General features: G+C 36.0%; 1 protein-coding gene across 1 annotated transcript in view; it reads right to left on the bottom strand.

Moving 5' to 3' along the window:
* The window catches only part of CPE (carboxypeptidase E), a gene marked incomplete at its 5' end in the record, with an annotated part of 87,711 nt that overhangs the window by 15,778 nt on the left and 50,545 nt on the right, over positions 1 to 21,388 (bottom strand). The window contains 2 exons of the mRNA XM_011363715.2: positions 6,469 to 6,636; positions 8,261 to 8,457. Coding sequence (XP_011362017.2) covers positions 6,469 to 6,636; positions 8,261 to 8,457 — 365 coding nt within the window. The remainder of the gene's footprint in view (positions 1 to 6,468; positions 6,637 to 8,260; positions 8,458 to 21,388) is intronic.

Below are 21,388 nucleotides of genomic sequence, written 5' to 3'. Positions count from 1 at the left end.
GAACTTTGGAATATCTCCATCTGATGTTTCACTGTTAATAATAGCTAAAGATAAGACAAGGAGAAAAGAAAACAGTCGAACCACTGTTAAAGAAAAAACCACAGGCCCCAATGGTGTCACTTGTGCTAAAGTCCAGGATACCAAACCTAAATTTAATACCTGACCTGTTGCTCTTTCAATCTCTCACTTAACCAACCAGTCTGAAATTTTCTGGTCAAAGACCAGTAAAGTAATCTGTCACGTGGACCCTCTCCATCATGCAAAGAAAGAAGAAGTAATCTGCAGGGGGGAAAAGCTTGCTATTCCCTTCTCCCCAATAGAAGACGTGCTTTTCTCTTGTTAATAGCTCCCTTCCACCACCCTTCTTCCTATAAAAAACTTTCCATTTTGTACAAGTCCTTGGAACTCCCTCTAGGTGCTGAAGGGGATGCTGCCCAATTCACGAATCATTTAATATAGCCAACTAGATCTTCAAATTTACTCTTTTTTAACAAAGCAGAGCAGGGTTCCTTCTCTATGATGGTTCAACTCTAGAAATGTGTGATACACTTTATTTCCAATTTTCACTTACTATTTTTCCAATTCCCTTCGACTGCTTTAAACATCGTCCCTATAAAAATATATATATATTAAAATGGTCTCTCTCAAGGCTTACTGTAAAATATCAGTTTACTTTGGGATGATCCTCTTAAGTTTTAAAACAAAAGCAAAAGTTTCAGGAATTCATGTTGCCTTTTGAATGATTTACAACCTTTCATATCTTGGAAGCAAAACAAAAGAAGAAAGAAATTTATACCAAAGAATTAATCTGGAGCCAAAAGCTTGATAATTTTATGTGATGAGTTTTTAATAGCAACTAAGAAGACGCTCAAATTCCCAAGTAGTTCTTTGATTAAAAAAATAAAATAAAATAAAAGCTTTACCAGAGATGTGATCTGTACTGTTCTTTGGGACATAAAATCTAACAGTATCGATAGGGTTTGATGGTTATAATAAAATCTTGTACTTGTATATCTCTGTTCAATTTATGAGTAGCTCTCACATGCACTATTTCATTGAGCTGTGCAACATCCCCATTGATAGGCAAAAATATTCATCCCCATTTCACAGGGAGGAACCTGAAGGTTGGCTGCATTAACATGCCCAAGTTCATACAGCTAAAGATTTAATCCAGACTGTGAAACCCCAAAGCCTGTCCTATTTTTAGTATATCAGCTTTAATGTATCAAAACTATTCTATTTTTCATGTAAGGTACTCATAGTTGTGGACAAATGTGATTTCGAATAGGGTATCATTTTATTATTATTCATTTGGTTTATCTTATTCTCATCTCACACACACACACAAAATGTTCATTGTAGAAAATGTAGAGACAAACACAAAGAAGAAAATTAAAATTACCCATAATTTTATTACCTAAAGAGGCCCACTGCTAACATTCTCATGTATCTCTTTCTCAGTCTTTTTCCAATGCATTTATGTAATTTTTAAAATATGATAATTTATATATCATTTTGTATCCTGCCTTTTTTACTTGATAACAGATATCGAACATCCTTTCACATCACCGAACACCCTTCTAAATTACTATTTTAACAGCTGAGTAGTCTCCGAAGTATGTTCATTCTTAATCATCATCTTATACATGATGATTAAGCTCAGGGGATCTAATGTGCATCATGGTGACTTAATATTGTATACCTGAAATTTGCTAAGAGAGTAGATCACAGGTACTCTCACCATACACAAAAAGAATGTGAGGTGATGGATGTGTTAATTAGCTTGGTTGTGGTAATCACTTCATAACGTATATCAAATCATCATGTCGTATGCCTTAAATATATACAACTTTTGTCAATTACACCTTAATAAAGCTGGGAAATCATCTCCAATTATTGGGCACTGGGTTGTTTACTATAAAAAAAAAAAAGTACTGCAGACACCCTTGCAGCTACTCTTTGTGCAAATCTATACTTCTCTTAGAGAAATCTCTGGAAATGGAATGACCTGACCAAAAGCTAAGCACATTTTAAAATTTTATAAAATGTATTCCAAACTGCCTCTCTGTAGGATATAGCAATATACCCAGCAACAGTATATTAAACTTTCCATTTCTAATCACTCTTATCAATATTCCATGTTTTTTTAAGTCTGTCACTTTGATACATGTCGAACAGAATTTTTTAAACTTTGCATTCTTTGATTAACTAAAAAGAAGAACAGTTTGTTATGTTTATTGACTATTTATATTTTTTCTTTGATGACATATTATACATGGTTTAACTAATATTTCTATAGAAATGTGTACTTTTTCTTATTAATTTACTGGAGTTGTTTACTTAGCAAAAACATTAACCCTCTATTTATTACATATTATAAATATTTTCCAAGTTTGCCATTTACCTTTTAAATTTAATAATAATTAAAATACAGAACATTAAGATATTTATGTTATCAAACCTAAGGATCTTTTCTTTCTGGCGTTTTCCTTTTGATTTAGATTTCATTCATTCATTTAATAACTATTAAGTTGCCACCATGTGCCTATTTCTATATGAGGAATTTAGAAAGCTCAATCTCCCTCCAAAATTTATATGTTATGTTGTACAATTAGATGGCTTTGGTTCTTAAAATACGTTAAAGCTATTTATATATATTATTTATATATTAAAGTTATTTATTCCGTTTTCTTCACAACTCTAGCCATTAAAGACAAGTATAAATTTAATGAAAGTATTTGATTTCTTTTAATCTACTCTGTTTTCAAGCAATCCAGGCCAAGGCTCATGTTTTGAGCCAAGATGACAGTGGAGGTGACCCAGCCGAAGAGCTCAAGAGCAGATGAGAAGTGACACAGGAGGAAGTCAACTGCAGAGAGCAAGAGAGAGCATCTGGGGAACTCATTTTAAACTGTAGGTTCCTTTCCATCTCCCACCTCTGCACTGCTGCATACACGCCCCAGACCTCCTCAGTGGGAATCCACAGGAATCTGCATTTTTATTAGTTTCGAGTATACAGTACATTGGTTAGACATCTATATAGTTTATAAAACAATCCCCTCAATTGCTCCTTCTCTCTAGCTCTCTACCTAACCAATATATTAATGGTAACTGCATTCCCTATGCCATGCTCCCCATCCCCGTGACCATCTATCAACTACTAATATGCACTTCTTTAACCCTTCACCTCATTCTGCCAGTTCCCTAACTCCCCTCTCTTCTGTCCGTCACCAAATTGTCCTCTATTTGTAAGTCTATTTTTGATTAGTTTGTTCTTTTTGTTCCTTAGATTCCGCATATAAGTGAAATCTTATGGTATTTACTTTTCTCTGAATTATTTCATTTTTAACACCCAATTCCTAGCACACCTAATACAAACTTTAAAATGTAAAACCCACCATAAGAGATATAGATATTAGGATGAGAAGGGGAAGTGTGAAAGGGACAATGTGCAATAACATTAAGGAAATGCCCACTATGTCTGATACCGCACTGGGTCTAAACACTGTCTTAATGACAAAGATGGAAAAAATAGAAGAAAAATAGAAGACATGGGCAATATCGTCCCATGGTGATTAAGCAGGTTTACTGAAAATTTAGGGTAATGTGAAAAATCTTGCTTCTGTTCCAGACAAGAGACTAAACTTAAATTTTTACATATTTCTCTTGCATTTACCTTCACCCAGAAAAAGTATTGGCATTGAGATTTTTTAACTAAAAGCTTTAACATTTTAAAAGCACCGTGAACGTGCATCTCTTAAATAAGTATTGCTTTAGCTAGAAACGTGAAAACACCTAACATAGAGATTGGGCAGGTATGATAAAGGTTCATTTGGGAAAGAGGAATGTAGCACTGGCTTAATAATAATGGTACTTGCACAAAGGGTGCCAGTTAAATATCCTGCCAACATGAGTTTATTTCTCGATTCTTCTATGCTAGGTGACAGGAATTATTGTTCTCATTTCTCAGACTTAATGAACACAGCATAGGCAGGTTAACGCAAGCCATGAGGAAAGTTTGTGGGCTCATATCGGCCCTGGGCTTCCCTAAGTTTTTCATTTCTGTTTAACCCTCATAGCGTATCACCCAGGATGGCCCTCTTTTCCCCTGTGGTTACATCGGCCACCCTCCTCCCGCCCCATCCCCCAGCCTTCTGCATTTCCACCTCCCCTTTCTCATGAGAGAAATGGTTCGGGGGTTGAGAAACTGCAAATGTATCTGTGACTCAAAAGCAGAAATGTTTCATTCACTCACTTATCAGGTCCTGCCAGAATCCTCAGCCCCTGGCAGCCCTTTCCTCAGACCCGACCCCACTTGTAGGCTCAGCCCTGCTTTCTGGAAGGAATCCTAAACACAGGCAGGAGAGTTTTAAGAAGTTATACCAACAATCTGGGACTCCCTATGTCCTGGATCCTCCAGCCAGTGTCCCAACCACGTGATGAATGCTTGTGTGGAGCTCTGGCTGTTGCTTTTCAATGGCTACATTTTTCAGACATTATGATTTGCCTGCCAGGCTGTATTGCATTCATTCATAATAGATCTTCAGCCTATTATTTGTCAGACTCAAATATGAATTTTAATGCCTGTAATCAAGGGATCAAAATCTAAATTCAAAGGGAAAAAAAGCTACACAAACAAATAATTATAATAGAACATATATAAAGGTCTATGTAACAATAAGCACCATCCTGGAAGAGGTATATACAAACATAAAGGAAGGCTTAATAGGATCTGTCTGGAATAGCAGAGGCAGGCTTCACAGAGGAAGTGACATGGAAGGAAAGGAAGAGCATTATAGGCTGTTGGAACAATAAAGAAAGACATAAAATTATTAGAAAATGGTATGCTTAGGGAGCACGAAAGTTGGTGGACTAGAGTATGTGGAATATCAGAGCTCGATTAAGGAGTAGGCCAGTCAGCAGCTGCCAGGCACCAAGGTTAACTTGAAAGATCTGGAAATACAATAAAATGGAAAAATTGTACTTCCCAAATTCTCACTTAGAAGAGGTTCTAAAAGTAGTTGATAGCCAGGGCAGAACCGCCTGGAATAACAGAAAAGGAACTGAGTTCTCCTCACTTCTCCTCCCTGATGGGCTCTACCTCTCCCCCAAGTAAATAAAAATAATGTTCAAACAACATTGGTTTGTAGACATTTAGAGGATATATCAACGTGTCCATCTAACCCTGAGGTAAATAACAGAGACTACTAAGAAATTATTCTGAAATAATCATAATAGTTCTAGGTCCTGAAATGTAGTTTATATGTATTAACTTATTCAATCTTTATAATACCCCATGAAGTAGATACTATTATCTCCATATTTCAGATGAAGTAGAAGCACACACTCATTAAATAACTTTCCAAAATTCACAAAGCAAGTATGGGGCCAGGATGTGAACAAAGGCAGCTGCCTCCAGAGTCCCCATTCTAAACTATCACACGATTCTGCCATATTGAGTTTTTACTTTATCCTCTGGGTAGTGTAGAGGTGGCAAGGTTTTTTAAGCCACAGAGCGATCATTTGTGTGTGAAGATCACTCTGGAAGACTTTGAGAAATCAAATGGAGTTGGGAGAGGCTAAAACCAAAACATGAACAGGGGGCTCAGCAGAGCAAGAGGTGACAGAGACCTGAATTAAAGCAGTGGAGTGAGTTTACAGAGGAGGGGAAGACTGCACGTGTGTTAGGGAGGTTAAATCACTTACATCACATAAGTAATTAATTGCTAGTGAATGGTGACAGAGATTTTAAAAAAAAGAAAAAGATCAAGGCTTTGATGATTGGGTAAATGAGAAACTAGTGTTTTCTTAAGGAAAAATTTGATTTTGATCAAATGCTGAGCTTGTGGCTCTAGGTGCCACTAGGTAAAAAGACTCCACAGCAAGTGAAATATAGAAATAGAGCTCAATAGCAGAGCCGGAGTTAGAGATATGGATCTGAGAGACAATCAAGGTACAGGAAAGGATGAAAACCCAGGGAAAGACATAAGGGCGGCAGATGGGACACCGTCAGCCAGCATTTAAGCCAAGGTAGAAGAAGCAGGAAAGAAATCGAACAATGATTTGAAAAGCAGTAAAAGAGGAAGGAGAAAGTGGAGTTGTGCAAAGCAAGGGAGTAGAAAGTTCCAGAAAAGAAGAAAAAGATCAACAGTGTGAAATGCTGTAGGAGGAGCCGATCAGATGTTCTGATAAAGGGCCTCTGAAAGGGCCATGATGACTTTCTACGGCACCCACAACTGGGTTCCACTCTACTATCCCCACCCCCAACCCCCACTCCTGAAATACCCTGCCCAATGCTACGGCAGGACTAGTATCAAGGCTCTCGTCTTTCCAGACTTGACTTTCACAGCCATAGTTAACTACCCCCCACAAGCTTTAACGTTCTTTCTATGTCCTTCATGGAGACGCTAGAACATATTTCTTTAGGCTAAAGGACTGAATCCAAGAAAAACTAGACATGTTCTCTACCTTTGTGTTTTGATCCACAATTTTCTTCAAATTTTTCAACAGATGATTATTGGGACCACCTTCTTTCTCATTAACATAAACTATCCTATCCAGGTCAGGGAAGTTCCGGTTCAGATCTATTCCCTGGGCATTGCTTCGACCCACAAACCAGTCCTTGAGCTCACCAGGCTAAAAAAAAAAAAAAAAAAGAGAAAAATCATCAGTTATTTATTATTATTATTATTGATATGCCTCCATTAATAATTTTAAAAATAATTTAAGATTATTTATTTCAACACTATCCTCCCAAACTGGTATTTTCACTACTTTAGTGATATAAAGGAATCAGGCTTAAAATACTTGTTATAGAATTTTGAAAATGTCTTCAAAAAATAATATTTTAAATGTTAATAACAATAACATTTAAAAAGTATTTATCATCAAATTGCAAAAAAGTCAGTATGTATTAGTAACAGATGATGCATTTCAAAGCATGCCACTCCATACTAAGGCTTAAATAAAATAGTCATTGCCTCTGTAAATCACAGCAATCTGGCTTTAAATATTCAAAAGAATAAACTACTAAACAAAATCAGAAGGTTCAAATGAGTTTAACATAAATTATTTATATATTACTATACCTCCTCCTAGTCTTCAGGAAAAAAGATAAGCTCTAGAACAAAGCTCTAGAGCTTTGTAAGTTGAGAAATTTCTGTTCAACTTTAAATTCTTCATTTCACTAATGGTATAACTGGAAATTTAAAGAATTTCTAAGATCAGTTATATTCCATAATGTAGATTTGTTTTACTATTAAATCATATCAAATCTATATTATAGAGATAATATTCATATTCTTGAGATCATGTAAGCTCAGATAGCTTACACTGTGAGAAATAAAAATGTTTTAGAAAATAGCAATAATAATCATTTGTCCATTCTGTCTTAGAGTTCTGAATATCACCTTAAAATATTAAATAACTTAATTCTCTATGTTACTAGAATTCTTCTCTCAGAACTTTATAAATTATATCAATGTTATACTGTCTGGGTTTCTAACAATGTCGAACTATCAGATTACTGAATCTTTTATTTTTAAGGTACAAATTGACTTCTTAAGTGCAAATAAACATACCAGACTATACTTTAATATGTTCCTGTAAAATAATAAAATTATTCCAAACTGTAGAAAAAAGCCAACATAATACATAATATCCTCCACTCCTATCCAAACAAAAAGGGAACACATACGATATATCTTCTCTTAAAACATCATTACTTTCCAGCTTCTCTAACAATTAAAATATATTAAATCAATTTTAGTGGGTTTTTTGTTTGTTTGTTTGTTTTTTACTTTACGCATCGTACACAGACAAGGATTAAATAAACATCAGTGAAACACTCATCAGGCCAAAGTCTTTTTTCCTTGGTGTCAGTAGAGGGTGCTACAACACCAACTCATTCAGATATAGCAATGCCATTACTCTAACACAGAGCCGTATCTATAGTTTTTAGATGGAAATTTGGCTAGTCACAAACATGAATGAGTAAATATAATTTATTTGACAACAAACAAAAAATTAATTACTGACTTATTAACAAAATTTTTATTTGCAATCTGCTGAAGAAACTCTCACCCGTCATCCCTTACCTTCTCAACTTTCTTGTTACCAACAAGTTAAATGACATGTGACTTATACCCTCCACTGCACCATCTGTAAGCTTTATGTGAGTGCATTACATAAAGATTAGCTCATAAGTACAAATATACAAAACGAAGAAAGCATGCCCTGCCCTGAACTGGTTCACACTCACCTGAGATGCTGCCTTCTCAAAGCCATCAGGGTTCAGAGAGGGCATGATGTGGATCCGCGTGTTGTGGATCAGCTTGACAATCGTCTCGTTCCCCTTTTGGTATTCATTGCACAGGTACTGGGCCAGGAAAATGAGCAGTTCCCGTCCAACAGCCTCATTACCATGCATATTCCCAATGTATTTAAATTCAGGCTCACCTAAAAGACCAAAAATAGTATGGAGATGTTTTCTACAGCACGAAGCAGAAAGCAAATGACATACAATGCCAAAAATATTGTATATCTACTAATTTATTACAAACAGCTGAAAACTTATTTTCCCTCCAGAGTAGATGCCTAAAAAGTCTACCTTAAATATCAAAATACTCCGAACGCCCCTTCTATTTCTCTCTCCCCAGTTACCCACTTGGTATGGACTGAATTGTGTCTCCCAAATTCATACGTTGAAGCCCTAATGCCAATATGACTGTATTTGGATGCAAAACCTTTAAGGAGGTAGTAAGTGCTAAATGGGGTCATAAGGGTAGGGCCCTAATCCAACAGGACTGGTATCCTTATAAGAAGAGGAAGAGACACTTAAGATATCTCTCCTCTCTCCCCATGTACATGGAGAAAAGGCCATGTGAGGACACAGCAAGAAGGAGGCCACCTGCAAGCCAGGAAGAGAGTCTCATAAGAAACCAACTGTGCTGGCACCTTGATCTTGGAATTTCAGCTTCCAGAACTGTGAGAAAATGTATTTCTGTTGTTTAAGCCACCCAGTCTGTGGTTACGGTAGCCTGAGCAGGCAAATATACCACCCTAACCCCAATAACTACTAATAATAATACATTGTGTATCTCCTATTGGTTAAACACTGAACTTTGTATGTTTTCTTATTGAGTCCTCACCAAACACCTAAAACATCTCTATTTTAAGATAAGCAAACTGAAGTGCCAACTGCTTAAGGGGCCTGACCACAGTCACGCAGCTGTGAAGGCGGGATTCAAATGCTTATTGTCTGAAATAAATGAGTGTAAATGCTTAGAACAGTACCTGGCAAAGAACAAGCACTATATGTTTGCTGTAATTATTTTAATATTATCATTATCATATGACATTATCCTACCATCCTACACAAAACAGCCCACTAAAATGTGAAAGATCGATCTTTATATTGTACAAATGCAGCCCAAAGAGGGTAAGTTTGTACAATAACTTTGTACAAACTTTGCTGAAAGGCTCAATTTCAAACACAAATCACTATTGCCCATTTCTGCTGCTTCCCACTGCATTTAGGAGTAATAAAATTGCAGAGCATAGTAGCAAAGTGATGTTGGTTAATCCTGTTGTTCTGATCCTTTCAGCTTCATCCATCCCACAGGCCCAATTTCTGCAGCACAAAGGATTCTCCCATTTACAGAACCACTAGGACCGCTCACCCCTGGTAAAAGAAAAGAAGTATTATTTTTCTCCTGGAAATACGTTATCTAAATATTCTTTGCATGAGATTCCTGAGTGTGTGATTTAAGTGACTGCTAACCATAGAAAACCGTGTCCTGTGTGACTGACCTCACGGCCTGAGCTTAAGCTAATCTTAATCTAAGGATCAAATGGGAGCAAGGTCAGTGCTATTTATATATAGCCCCTCATTTTTTACCTTGAGAGAAAGTCTCTAATAAAATTACCCACTAGAGACTTGCCCAGAAGGTATGTGAGAAGAGATGATTTCTTTGCTTCTGATTTCAAAAGTCAGAAGAATCTTTTTTCCTTTCTGTCAAACTCATGTGCTTTATACCTTCCCTTACTGCCCCATTCACTCACTGGAGCAGTCCATTATAAAAGAAAATAGAGACTTGATTAGCCAGAGGAATATTAGAAGCCTGCCTTGCAAAGTTTGGGGGCATTCTGGTCCTGCTCCCTTACTTAATCCGACACAGCTTTGAAGCTTCAGTCACTCAAAAGAGCTTGGCCCACTATCCACAAGAGAAGATTAATTAGCATGCTGACATTTTCTATCACTTCTCTGGATTTTTTTTTAAAAAATCTTTAATTGTTGAAGGAGAAATAGCAAATTCATAGTCACTTAGTCCCCCAGTTTATTTTGTATTTGAATCTGAAGGCTTTGGGATGAATCATGCTCTCTCGTTTCTGCCTCCGGCAGCACCACTCCCTATCCTGCGTTACTTATTTCTGTTTGTAACTCCCAATTTTCAAATTCAGAAAATTTCCAGTATTGCTTTGCTTCTTCAACTCTGCAGGAAATTGCTTTCAGGAACAAATCTCCTCCAATATGTCTATTATATATGTGAGGCGATAATAACAATAATGACAATAGCAATGCTTTAGGTTGACATGAAAATAGGACTATAAAGGTCATTTTATAGAAGATATTAATGGATGGAAATAAAATGCGAAGCACATATGACTTAGCAAAAGAAAAGGCAAGTGTATTTTTATCTTCCTCTGTCTTCAGGAATAAATTAGATCGCTAGATAATGCTATTACCAGAACACGGAAGGACTGTATGCTTTTAACGTGTCTTGTGAGATGAAAAGCTACAGTTTAAATACAGCATTTGTTGAACGTATATATGCAAATCCTGGTGTCAGACACTATAAGGTTATCCAAAAGTGAATAAAGCTGCATTCCTAAACTCAAGGAATGTAGGGTCTGGAAGAAGACACAGACGTGCAGGGAACAAACAGTGTTTGGGGTGAGGCAACGATGAAGGAATGTTGGATACACAAACCACCACCTTCCAGGTTCCAAACTGGAATATTCCTACTGCCACTATGGCCCCTCTCTAGCCCTTTGCTCTCCCAAAGCTGAAGTTATCTTTTCAAAACACAACTCCCAGCGGTTCTCCTCTCCCTAAAAATCCATCAGCTAACTTCTCATTTGCATTCACCATATAGACAAAGTATTCTCTATAAGATTTCTAACTCCCACACGGTCTGGCCTGATCCGCTCTTCTGCTCTCTGAAGCAATATCCTTCCCTCACCTCTTTCAGCCATGCTTCCTTCAGCCACAGGGCCCTTGCCTATTATGCTTGCTTCTATCTCTCTCTCTCTCTCTCTCTCTCTCTCTCTCTCTCTCTCTCTCTCTCTCTCTCTCTCTCTCTCTCTCTCTCTCTCTCATACACACACACACACACGCACTCACATTTGCCCTCACAACCTTCTGATCATAGATAAATAAGGTTTTCTCAGAGTGTGTTTAGTCCAAGTCCAGCTCCTTTGTTATTTTTAATACCTCAGTTTGAAAATATACAGTGATCAGTGTGGTTACTTGTTTAATTCACCACCACCAGACTCTATAGACTATTTTAGCTCACTAGTGTCTCCGGCTCATGCCCAGCATGAGTCGGGAACATAGTAAGAGCACAATAAGCAGCAATTAAATAAATTCATGAGTAAATGAGTAAATGAAAGGTCTGCTTTTAAATCTCATCCTCCCAGCAGCAAGACTGACAGTGCTGCATGCCCTCGAGATAGATGCAGGTGCAGCCGTGGCTGCCAGAACACCTTTCTGGAACAGAAAAAGGAATAAATAATGGAAGGGGGCTTGAGGGAGTGTCAGGGAGACCATACTCCACGGGGAATATTTAGAGGCCTCGACACTTGTTGCTATATTCGATACTCCCAAGAAGGCATGAAACTTCTTCTTCGGAAATGAAGACAGCAAGCAGTGTTGTGAAAAGTTGATTTCTCGGGAAAAAGATTAATCTCCGTGGTCTCGGGAGAACCACAGAACCTCTCTAGGCAAGCAGCTCCCAAGCTGTTTTTGTGATAAAGTCTAAAAAAAAGAGACCTGAAGAGACATTGCCTTTAGAATCATCACTCCAGAAATAGAGATAAAATTGAAAACTTTGGACTTTGAATAAGCCTTTCTGTGTCAACTTAACTTCAATTTATTTAACAAAGGAGTGGCAGCTTTTCGTCATCACTTAATTTTCTTTTCTGTGCTGTACAAATTGAGTTGACGACAGGTTGCTAAGTGGATGATGTATCCATTCCTGTTTACAGTGTCTACGCAGAGCAAATCTCAGGTTTATCAGGTACGTCACTCCTTGTGGATACAGTGGGTAATGCACACATACCATGCTCATCTCTCTCCTAGCAACGGGAAGAAAAGGCAGCTAGAACTATTGTCAGTTCACTTGAGGATGGTTGTTTTTACATTCATCTTACTTTCCTCACTCAATATCTAGTTCACTTTCCTTTTTACACAGTAGTTACCCTGAGTTCCTGATCCTGCAGCTAAGGGATCATCATATTTGCCAAGGGTATGCTGCAGAAGCTCAGGAAGTACAGTTTCCCTGTTGCATCAATTTTTCCATAATTTCCTGTAACTATCCATTTCCCAGTTCCTTCGCAGTCACACAATCATTGGTCAAGCCGTGACTAAAAGATGATCACCTCACAAACCAAATTCACCATGGCTGGGCCAAGTTTCCCTCTTTTTAAGACTGGATTCACAGAACACTTAATATAGCTGATGGGATCTGTATTCTCATCAGAAGAATAACTTATAGGTTTTTAAAAAGTGTTATTGAAGTCAGAAATAATTCAATAAATTCCAAACCAGAGCAGGCAAATGGTTTTAAGATCTATACTTGTATTTCTTAATTTGTCCCAATTGTATATTGGTGTGATTTGAAATAAAGCAGTAAATAAAGTAAAAGAAGAAAAAGGAAAGATAAAACAAAGAAATTTCCATTCTTCAAAAACGAAGCATCGAATTTTACACCCCAGAAACCCAACACTCCTTAGGCTTAGCATGTGGGTGAAGTTTGAAGCTAATGGCAGATTAGCAAAGCCCTCAAATGGTAGGAATTAAAAGCCTTAAAGTAACCAGAGAGCCCCGCAAAGCAGACGTCTACAGGTACAATAGGCTAAGCCTGAAAAAAAAATGATCAAATAAAGGGGCAAAAAAGTAAAAAATAATACTATCTGCCTTTCCCACAAAAAGAAACATTTACTTCACCCCTTGATTTGTTCCAACGTCAGCCTCTCTGTCTCTAATATTTTCTCCTCTTGGAAAGAGCTGACAGGCTGACCACTGGGTAGAGTTATTGATTAGAAAATTTGAAGGCCCCTTTCAAATCTTACAGTCAATTATTCAGTGACTTCTAAATGGGAAGAAAACAGCAGAGGGAAAATACCTAATGAAAGAATGAGATAAATGTGAAAGTGAGTTGTAAATTGTGAAATTCTACATAAATGTAACATCATTATTTAGAAAAATAAGCAGATTAAGTTATTTTAAGAAATAATTTTAAAAAAATATATAGTTAACATACAATACTATATATTAGTTTCAGATGGACAATATAGTGATTTGACATTTACATACCTTACAAAGAGATCACTATGGTAAGTCTAGTAACCATCTGTTACTGTATATAGGTATATTATTGACTGTATTCCTTATGTTATACATTCCATCCCCATGATTTGGACAAAAAAGAAAGAACTTGATTACAGTAACAGAGCTCTTCCATCTTCCATTCTATAAATAGAGATGACACTCACACTGAGATGAATCTATTTTTTCTCTAACATCAAATTATTGCCAAAATATAAGTCCACTAACTCATTTGAAAATTATATACTTCACTCACTGATTACACAATTCTTAGAGCTGGTGACAATTTCAAAATACATGTCCCCAGTATATGTAATCTACTAAACACACTGCTGAATTAAATATAGTGTCCAAAAATAAAACCCCATTAATGTAAAACTGCACCTAACCAATCATTTTGAGAACGAGATAATCAAATACCTAGACAACCAGCACAATCAGTGAACTGATTCGATTCACAAACGGCTATGCAAGCAAGTCAGAAACATCTTTGGAACAGATGGGCCTTTTAATCAATGCTCTCCCTCCCTCAGTGGTAAACCTGGGGCCCAGACATTAGTGCTACTAATAGTTTCCACTTGTTTGACATTCTAACATATAGCCTGTAAATCATTCTTGCAAAATGAATCCTGCAAGTTTCCTAGAACCTGTCAATAAGAATAGCATTCATTGGCTCATGTTTCAGCACATCTTTGCAGCCTATAATGCTGAGCTTATTCCTAAAAGAAATGGACAATGCCAGGAGCCAAATAAACAGTGGAGGAGGCTGGATTATGGTTATAAAAATAGATTCTTCTTCTACCTAAGAGATGAGGAGAAAATAAAAAATGGAGGGAGGAAGAAATAAAGGAAAGGCAAAAGAGTAAAAACTGGTTGTAGAAGAATTTATGGAGTATCAAAGATTATAGTCTCTTCCCTTGCTTCCTTTTTCAGACATATTTGAAAATAACTACATTAACAAGGCATCTTGAAAGTGAAATCTTCATCGATTTTTAATGGGCAAGTCAAAATAGAATGCATTCCAGAATTACTTCACAGAGATACATTACAGAATTATTTTTGAAAATATTAATTATGTATTAGCTACTACATATAATTTTAAAGTTCTCTTACATTAAATCTAGACTGTTTCTAGTAAGATCCTAATTGAAGAAAGTGGTGTAAACAAAAAAACAGAAGATATTTCCAGCCTTACAAGTCTATAAAACAATGTCAGAGTTCCATTATTAACAAATACTTGAGATTTTTTTTTAATTAAAATATTTATTTTCACACAAGTATGCTAGAAACATTTTACAGGTACCCATATACAATGATATGCTGGTAAATGTTTAACAACCAACTCTGATCTGTAGCATTTTCTACTTTCCATGGTGTAAAAACTCCTACCATGGCCAATATGAAGCTACCATACGAGGTCAATCAACTCACAAATTTCCTGAAAATTAAAAACTGGTCTCATAAGCCAGTACAAGCCCTACTCCAACACACCATTGCTTATGAAGAGCAATTATTTGGGATACATAGCTTCCAGTTTCTTCAAGCTTCTCCAGAAGGAAAATAAAATGTCTAAGAAAGATGAAGAATTTTCAAACACATTTTCAGAAATATAATCAAACTAGCCTCTACCATACTGCCTTTCTTTATGTTTAATTTTATGCAGAAAGAATTAAAAGTGGTTTATTTGAGATTTTTTCTTGTATTGAGATAGAGATGTTTTCTTCTTAGAGCTGGTGACAATTTCAAAATACATGTCCCCAGTATATGTAATCTACTAAACACACTGCTGAATTAAACATAGTGTCCAAAAATAAAACCCCATTAATGTAAAACTGCACCTAACCAATCATTTTGAGAACTAGATAATCAAATACCTAGACAACCAGCACAATCAGTGAACTGACTCGATTCACAAACGGCTATGCAAGCAAGTCAGAAACATCTTTGGAACAGATGGGCCTTTTAATCAATGCTCTCCCTCCCTCAGTGGTAAACCTGGGGCCCAGACATTAGTGCTACTAATAGTTTCCACTTGTTTGACATTCTAACATATAGCCTGTAAATCATTCTTGCAAAATGAATCCTGCAAGTTTCCTAGAACCTGTCAATAAGAATAGCATTCATTGGCTCATGTTTCAGCACATCTTTGCAGCCTATAATGCTGAGCTTATTCCTAAAAGAAATGGACAATGCCAGGAGCCAAATAAACAGTGGAGGAGGGTGGATTATGGTTATAAAAATAGATTCTTCTTCTACCTAAGAGATGAGGAGAAAATAAAAAATGGAGGGAGGAAAAGAAATAAAGGAAAGGCAAAAGAGTAAAAACTGGTTGTAGAAGAATTTATGGAGTATCAAAGATTATAGTCTCTTCCCTTGCTTCCTTTTTCAGACATATTTGAAAATAACTACATTAACAAGGCATCTTGAAAGTGAAATCTTCATCGATTTTTAATGGGCAAGTCAAAATAGAATGCATTCCAGAATTACTTCACAGAGATACATTACAGAATTATTTTTGAAAATATTAATTATGTATTAGCTACTACATATAATTTTAAAGTTCTCTTACATTAAATCCAGACTGTTTCTAGTAAGATCCTAATTGAAGAAAGTGGGGTAAACAAAAAAACAGAAGATATTTCCAGCCTTACAAGTCTATAAAACAATGTCAGAGTTCCCTTATTAACAAATACTTGAGATTTTTTTTTTAATTAAAATATTTATTTTCACACAAGTATGCTAGAAACATTTTACAGGTACCCATATACAATGATATGCTGGTAAATGTTTAACAACCAACTCTGATCTGTAGCATTTTCTACTTTCCATGGTGTAAAAACTCCTACCATGGCCAATATGAAGCTACCATACGAGGTCAATCAACTCACAAATTTCCTGAAAATTAAAAACTGGTCTCATAAGCCAGTACAAGCCCTACTCCAACACACCATTGCTTATGAAGAGCAATTATTTGGGATGTATAGCTTCCAGTTTCTTCAAGCTTCTCCAGAAGGAAAATAAAATGTCTAAGAAAGATGAAGAATTTTCAAACACATTTTCAGAAATATAATCAAACTAGCCTCTACCATACTGCCTTTCTTTATGTTTAATTTTATGCAGAAAGAATTAAAAGTGGTTTATTTGAGATTTTTTCTTGTATTGAGATAGAGATGTTTTCCAAAGCTCTGTACCATTATCCATTCAATTTAAGGGGAAAGAAAGGTACAGAGAAGGAGGGAATTTTTTTTAACTGAGTTAATTATCCTACCAGGATAATATCACTCTTGCTGTGAAACTAGACATAATAAATCAATGAAAAAATTTTACTTTAACCTATTAAATCATTTTTTAAAAATATTAATCAGCAATTTCAGGTATTCAAAATTCCTTCTCTTCTTCCTATAGTCTTGACCTGTAAGGCCATCTTCACGATGGAGAAGACAACATAATTTCTGCCCACTCATAAAAATTCATAACTTAAAAAAAAAATCACAGAAATTACTATTTAAAATTATTAATGTGAAACACTTTCTAATTACTAAGGAGAGACTGCCTACAAAAGCCTTTAGATTCAGAAAAGTCTTTGACTTGTTTAAAAGCATCATGATGTGAACACACAGAAGTTTTAACATAGAAATCAGATGAGGCTGAGATTGTTTTAATGATGTAGTTTCATGATCTGAAATTTTTCTGTAGATATTAATCACTAGGAAAGGAAGAATTAGTTTTAAATTACTGTAATAGTTATGGACCACACCGAAGACTTATCAGAATACCTTTCTGTATTTATATACTATAGATGGTTTTTGAATCTTAAGGCATCTTTTGAAAGTATTAATTTCTAGTTACTTTAGATAACTTTCTTAGATGACTCTGCTGTCTTTCGTCAGTATTCTTATCAAATAAAATAAAATGAAAAGATAAATTTACCTAAGAGGCCAAGAACAGAACAGAGTCAAATGAACTGGCACTAGAAGAGGGGCGAAAAAAAACACGAATGGACCTGGGCTATGACAACTGGTTATGATTCACGTCTTTGCTGATTCTCTCGTTAACGTATTTGGTTGTGATCCGTGTGTCTATTTTGGAAAATAATGCCCATGAAGAGTTCATTTTGTAGATTGAGACATTTAGGTGCAGCATCAAGTTTCCCAAGGTTGAAGTTTAAGTTTCCAAAAGTTGTTATGTGGGCAAGGATTTGATTCATTCTGCGAAATTCCAGAGGACAAAACTGGAATTAGTAACTAGAAGGCACAAAGCAATAGCATTTAGCACAGCCGAAGAGCAAACTTTCTTCCAGCTGGAGTTGGTGAAAGACAGAATGGTCGCTGTGAAGTCATTAAGGCCCCTAGTAGCACAAAGGTGCCTCAGAGACATGCTGCAGAGGGGAGGGAGACCAGACAACCTTTTAAACATCCATATCTTTTCTTTGACAAACTGTTGGTATTCAAGCTTCTAATCATGTCCTCCACAAATCACAGCTCTCAATAAATGTTAGCTGACCATTTTCATCATTCTCCAAAACAAAGAGAAAATGGTAGAGCATCACAGTGAACTAAGACGTGATTACAAATAGTGATGGAAAAACACAAGTTCATTTCCCCCAATCATCTCTCTTTATGCCCATGAATGAACAGCTCATCCTATTTCACAGACGAATATATGAGAGGATGAGTAACAGTGATGTCATCAGAACCTGCGTGGGTGAAAAATGTCCAGCATTTCTAGCTGGCACTGATGAATGAAGAAGAAAAGTTTCAATTTGCTAGTAAGCAGATAAAGTGGTAGCAACATTACCTACCTAAAATAAAACCAGCAATGTGAATCTTAGTTGAACAGTCTCTTCCCAGAAATGCCTTGGAACCATCTTTTTAATTCTCTCGAGAAGAAGGCAACTCCAAAGTCAAACTGATTTGTCAAAACATCTTCAGGATGTTATTTTTTCAGCCTCATAACTAAAGACTTGCAGCACCAAACATACACCGGTCTCAGAAGCATTAGGCAATGCAACAGAATCTTTTAAAAGGAGAGTAAAGGGCCTCATAGAGCTCCTGAACTTTTCTGCACACTTCGCTGGCGTTGATTCCCTGCGAGAGCCTTGGGTCAAGCCCAGGTCTCCCTCCAAAGATTCTTCCACACGAGGGCACGCACAAAGTGTCCTCTTTTGTCCAAGGTTTTTAAAGAAAATTGTGCTCACTTAGAACTCTCTCTGTTAGAATCATTTGTGGGCTTACTCATACAGATTTCTCAGCCCCATTCCCAGAGATTATATTTCAAAAGGTCTGAGCATCTGTATTTTTAAAAGGATCTAGAGGTGATGTAGATGCCCTCCCAGGACTGAGAAGGAATGATTTCAGAGGTCAGTGCAGGGAAAGCTTAGTTATGGGGAGGAGTTTGATGATGCTAGCAGAGAGGTGGGAATTCCAACGGCTGAGGGTCATTGGAACACAGACTGAATAAGGTGATGGTTCTTGATTTGTGGGTCATGGACATTTTGAGAATTTGATTTAAGCAAAACTATGAATTATTTCCATTCACATTTACAAAAAGAACCCACAAAATTACGCAAAGATTTTGCAAACTTAAGGAACCTTATACTAGATTTTTAAAGTCAGATTCAGGAAAGAGGAAAATTACAGCTGCCATAAGTATCAACATACGCCTGGTACACAGGCTTCTTTTCTGACACCAGACAAACAGGAAACTATTACATGCTTTTCCTTATGGCAAATAAAGCACAATAAAGCACAGCATCGTGGTAGCAACATTGTACAGTTTTTTAAAAAGCTGAGAGATTAGGGAGTGTGGACCTCTGACCTCGGACCTCGGTGAAACAGACTTGAGTTTGAACTTCAGCTATAACATAACATATCTAACCTTGACTTGAGCAAGTATAGCAAGTAACCCCCTTATCCTAGTCTTAGTATTCTTTTCTGTAAATTGGATTACTAAAACTCTTTTGTAGAGTTGTTGAGAGGATTCAATGAGAAAATATATAGATAAATAAATGAGACATTTGGCACCATGTCCAACAACTAAGTAGGTAACCAATCAATGGATATAGCATTGCCCATGGCTCACACTGTTAACATAATATGAACCATCTTCCCTATTTAAGACATGTAGAAATTTCCAATAGGATTATGAAGTGCCCCAGGGATTCAAAGAGCGGTGGAACATAAGTAGTTTTGGGAAATTAACCTATCCTTCCAGGAGTATAGATAATAATATCGACCAATCCCTTATGGCAGGCTCCTGAAACTTGGATATGCACATGAATCACCTGAAGATCCTATTAAAATGCAAGATGAAGTTCCACAGGTCGGGAGTAGGACCTGAGAGCCTGAAGCTCCAATAAGCTCCCAAGGGATACCATGTTGCTGGGCTATGTACCATTCTTTGAGTGTAGAAAGACTATTTGGAACCTCCAAAATCAAGAATGGGGGAAAGAAAGAGCGAGAGACTGACTTTTAATAATGAAAGAAGTCTTTAGAAACTTGAGTGCTTTTTTAAATTTTTGGCTCACTTCAGTCAACTTGAGCACTCATCCACCTAAAGGCACACAATATAATTTTGGAAGCCATTATGTGGTCTCAGGTCTAAGATTCACTATAAATGCTAAACTGCATGACCCAAATAATGTATATTGAACATAACGTTAGATGCAGATAGAAGGTAGACTATTACAAGGCTTACTGAAATAACTCTATCATGCTCCAGAACTATTCAGATTATAAGAAAGTGTATTGCTCCTCTCAATATTAAATATGATATTTAAAATTTAAATATACATTAAATAATTATGCATAGTTCTACATATTTAATGTAGTTTTGAATAAATTATGAGTTATCATGTATTCTTATAGGATATATATAATCATATTTTATTTACGGTTCTCTCACTAAAGTACTGTCAAGATTTTTACTGATTGCAACTATTCTAATTTTGCCTCCCACTCCATCTCACCCATCTTCTGTTACTCTTTTATTTATTTCTCAGGACTAAGCCCTTTAGAGATGTTTTTTTCCAATGAAGAGGAGAGGGTAGTAAAATGAGGGACAAAATATCATACAAGTTCAAAGAGATAACTACACTGATACACACTGTCCCTAAGAGAGACTAGAGACTTCTGATCTTATAATACATTTATTAGTTTGTATTAGTATTTTACCTGCCCCTTTTCTTAGGGATTCTTTAATGTTAACTTAAATAAATATTCTATAAGCATTCAAAAGTAAAAAGAATACTGAAATGTTTTCCTAAATAAAATATAAACTACTTGGGTTCAATGAAGAAATAAAAACAGTTACTAAATATTAACTAACCATCTTTAATTTCATGTGTGTTCCAAGTAAATAATATCTACAATCTCAAAATGTCAACATAAAATTTTAAATGAACCTTGTCATTGTTTTTGCTAACAAGTTCATGATCCTTTTAAAGTTATTTAAAATTCTGTATTTGAATGATGAGATACCTTGTCAAAAACATTCTTACTAAAACATATGAATTTAATTTCCATTGACACAATTTGTATCAATAAAGTTGTACATTTTTCTTCACATAGGAGCTGCACTTTTCTTGTTAAATCTGTTCCTGGGTCTATAACTGTGACAGGAATATTTTTCCACTACTATATCTAACTTGTCATTGCTACTATTTTTTAAAGCTGTTAACTTTTTTGTCAAATCCAAAGAAAATACAAAAGTCGGCCAAAAGAAGGTAGAAGCTGAGAATTTTAAAAGCTGTAAAACAAAAATTAATATTTGAAGACATAA

This window comes from Pteropus vampyrus, unplaced genomic scaffold (assembly GCF_000151845.1).
Source record: "Pteropus vampyrus isolate Shadow unplaced genomic scaffold, Pvam_2.0 Scaffold88, whole genome shotgun sequence".
NCBI lineage: Eukaryota > Metazoa > Chordata > Mammalia > Chiroptera > Pteropodidae > Pteropus > Pteropus vampyrus.
The sequence above is the reverse complement of the archived record's forward strand: the minus strand, read 5'-3'. Positions and strand labels throughout refer to the sequence as shown.